This window comes from Tribolium madens, unplaced genomic scaffold (genome assembly GCF_015345945.1).
Source record: "Tribolium madens isolate multiple individuals breed KSU strain unplaced genomic scaffold, Tmad_KSU_1.1 Scaffold_1;HRSCAF=32;Tcas5.2_LG8, whole genome shotgun sequence".
Classification (NCBI taxonomy): Eukaryota; Metazoa; Arthropoda; class Insecta; order Coleoptera; family Tenebrionidae; genus Tribolium; species Tribolium madens.
In genome coordinates this window covers 11,214,402-11,216,954 of record NW_025400984.1, presented here as the reverse complement: position 1 = coordinate 11,216,954, position 2,553 = coordinate 11,214,402, and the positions used below count along the sequence as shown (strand labels likewise).

The 2,553-nt window shown below is 26.5% G+C and overlaps 1 protein-coding gene across 1 annotated transcript; it reads right to left on the bottom strand.

Moving 5' to 3' along the window:
• Window positions 1-144: 144 nt before the first annotated feature.
• On the bottom strand, window positions 145-1,217 carry LOC123004345 (brachyurin-like). Its single transcript, XM_044397567.1, has 5 exons — window positions 1,085-1,217; window positions 887-1,040; window positions 686-840; window positions 547-633; window positions 145-500 (listed from the first exon to the last, which is right to left on the bottom strand). Exons 1-5 carry the CDS (start codon window positions 1,152-1,154, stop codon window positions 184-186), a joined length of 783 nt encoding a protein of 260 aa, XP_044253502.1. The 5' UTR covers window positions 1,155-1,217; the 3' UTR covers window positions 145-183.
• Between the last annotated feature and the right edge of the window lie 1,336 nt (window positions 1,218-2,553).

Below are 2,553 nucleotides of genomic sequence, written 5' to 3'. Positions count from 1 at the left end.
CTTAAATGTAGATGTTATTTCTTATAGTTTGCTCTTTACTTTCAAAAATTTCATTGAATTTATAATTGAAATTGGAGAATCAGGTCAAAATTGGTTAATTTGAAAATTGTGGTGATTTTTGTTTGCTTTAATTTAAATTCAATGGAAAAAAAAACGAATTTTTTATTTGCAAGTGACAATAAATTAAACATCGGTATTATTTTTAATCCAATCTAAATACGATGCTGTTCTTGTATACGCCGCAGGATAATTTTTTTCACACCCGTTTTCTCCCATAAAACTGAAGATACCGACATGTTGAGGGTCAGTGGCGGCATTCATAATTAAGGGGGCTCCACCGTCGTTAATACAAGGACCTTGTACAAGACTTGAGTTGTGTGTACAAAGCACAGTTGAAGTAACAACGTCACGACCAAAAACTTCTGCACATTCTGAATTCTTAATAGTAGAAATATTCACATATTGTAAAATTTCAGTTCTGTTATTATTTTTATCGGAATCTACGATTTTTTGATTAATTATGTAAATGTTAAATTGAAGTTTTACCATTTTTGGAGTGTCCCCAACCAGCGATTGTAACGTTAACTCCATCCCCCACCACGTCTTCACTCAAAGAAATAGCTTGAGTGGTTTCTAAAACAATTAATTCTTAATTGAATTATTTCAAATTTGGTTTTAATATCACCATCAAAAATTATATGTGACTTTAGTTCCACCAATCCTATGTCATTTTGAAGAGTATCATTGTTAAAATTTTTATAAATTATGTGACTTTTAGATTCTATTGTCGTAGCATCACTCGAATTATTGGATCCATAAGATACAGAAATAGAATTTGCACTATAAATAAAAAAAAATTTTGGTTATTTCAAATGAAATTACTCACTTTTGAATACAAGACGCAGAAGTGAGAACCCAAACATGACTAATAATAGCACCACTACAGAAAATACGATTATTATCTGTTGTTTCCAACATTAACTCCACCTGCCACGGAAATTGCCCTTTTTGTGCATCATTGCCATTAATTACCTTAATTTCTGTAAATAATGTAATAAAAAAAACGTATGTTTTGTCAATTTACCGTTATTAGGGCGAATTTTGGCTTCAGAAAAGGACACTAGACTTATAATTAATGCTCCATAAAACAACATTTTGAACTACTTAACACGTTTGTTCACCAAAAACTGACGAAATAGGTGCATATCGTAATCTTATCTCATAAAAATACTGTTGAATTATTGCAAATTAAAATTGTCAAGATTAGGTGTTTTTTGATTTAATTTAGGTAGGTTGCTGGCAAATAACAGAATAGATAAAAAATTAGGACAAAATAAACGCTTAAATCAATAAAAATTTAAAAAAAATTGGTTATGAATAATGATTTTATTAAAAATCAGTTTTTTTGATTTAATTTTGGAGGAAATTTTTTGAGGAAAATTAAGAAAAAACTTTTACCAATGGATTTTTTTAATGGAAACCCCAATTTTTTGCGATTTTGATAAAAAAAATTGTCGAAATGGTAACACCAAAATACTCGAAAAAAGAAAATCATTAAAAAAATGGAATTATATCAACAAAAAACAAACATACAATCAAGTTGGGAATTGGGTATTTTTTAAACAGAAAATTGACCTGTCAAAACAAACTATTTTCAGTTTTAATAGATAAGATTAATCGATAATTTCGCCACTCACTGTAAAAGGATTACAACTATCTACATCTTAATCAATTTTTTCAAATAAGTTGTCATTTTGAAAAAAATCACAAAATTCAAAAACAAAACAAAATTTCATTGTCAAAACACAATCACATATAATAATAAACCGTCTTTATTTGAATTATAAAACTTGAAAAGTGAAGTAGTAAATGCTACTTAAACTTAACCCCCTTAACAAAATAAATAAACAGAAAGCTAAAAAATAAATAAATAAAATGAAATGTACAAAAACTGTACTCTACTAAAACTAAAAATAACTGAACTACTTACAAAAAAAACGAAAAATATATAATAAAGAAAAAAACTACAAGCAATGTTGGAAAAAAATATGAATTAGTAAAATATGTCTTAATTTATTTGCGAAAATTGTTCACCGAAAATTTTTCTTTAAAAAAATGACATGTATTGTAGGAGAGAGATTATTTTCTTTTTTTTAATTTTTAAGGAAATCTTGCTTCATTTTAAAAACTCTTGTTGAATCAAAGTAAGAAKATTTAAAACTGGGCTCTATGAGTAAACAAGTTATTTTTCTTTAAAATTCAATTTTGTTTAAAATTTATTCTTTCTTTGACTCAAAAATAGACGCATTACAATATTTGAAAAAAATTAGTGCAAAGCAAAAATGCAATTATGTTCAATTTTATCAATTATTATCAACGCAAAAATCTAGAACTGTTTTTACAAATCTGCATTGTTTTGCTACTTTCGGCAATTTTTATTATTAAAGCAAAAAAATCTAAAAAAATATAGTGTTAGATAAATTCTGGTTAGGACTAAAATATAACATTTCCAGTTTGCAATTTATTGTTTTAACATCTGTATTGTTTAATACT

What these genes read in the sequence shown, in the direction of transcription:
- LOC123004345 (XM_044397567.1), bottom strand. Translation starts at nt 1,154, where the DNA reads ATGTTGTTTTATGGAGCATTAATTATAAGTCTAGTGTCCTTTTCTGAA. An exon ending in CAAAATTCGCCCTAATAACG is followed by an intron (nt 1,041 to 1,084) that starts GTAAATTGACAA and finishes CATTATTTACAG; the next exon opens with AAATTAAGGTAATTAATGGC. An exon ending in TTGGGGACACTCCAAAAATG is followed by an intron (nt 501 to 546) that starts GTAAAACTTCAA and finishes AAAAAATCGTAG; the next exon opens with ATTCCGATAAAAATAATAAC.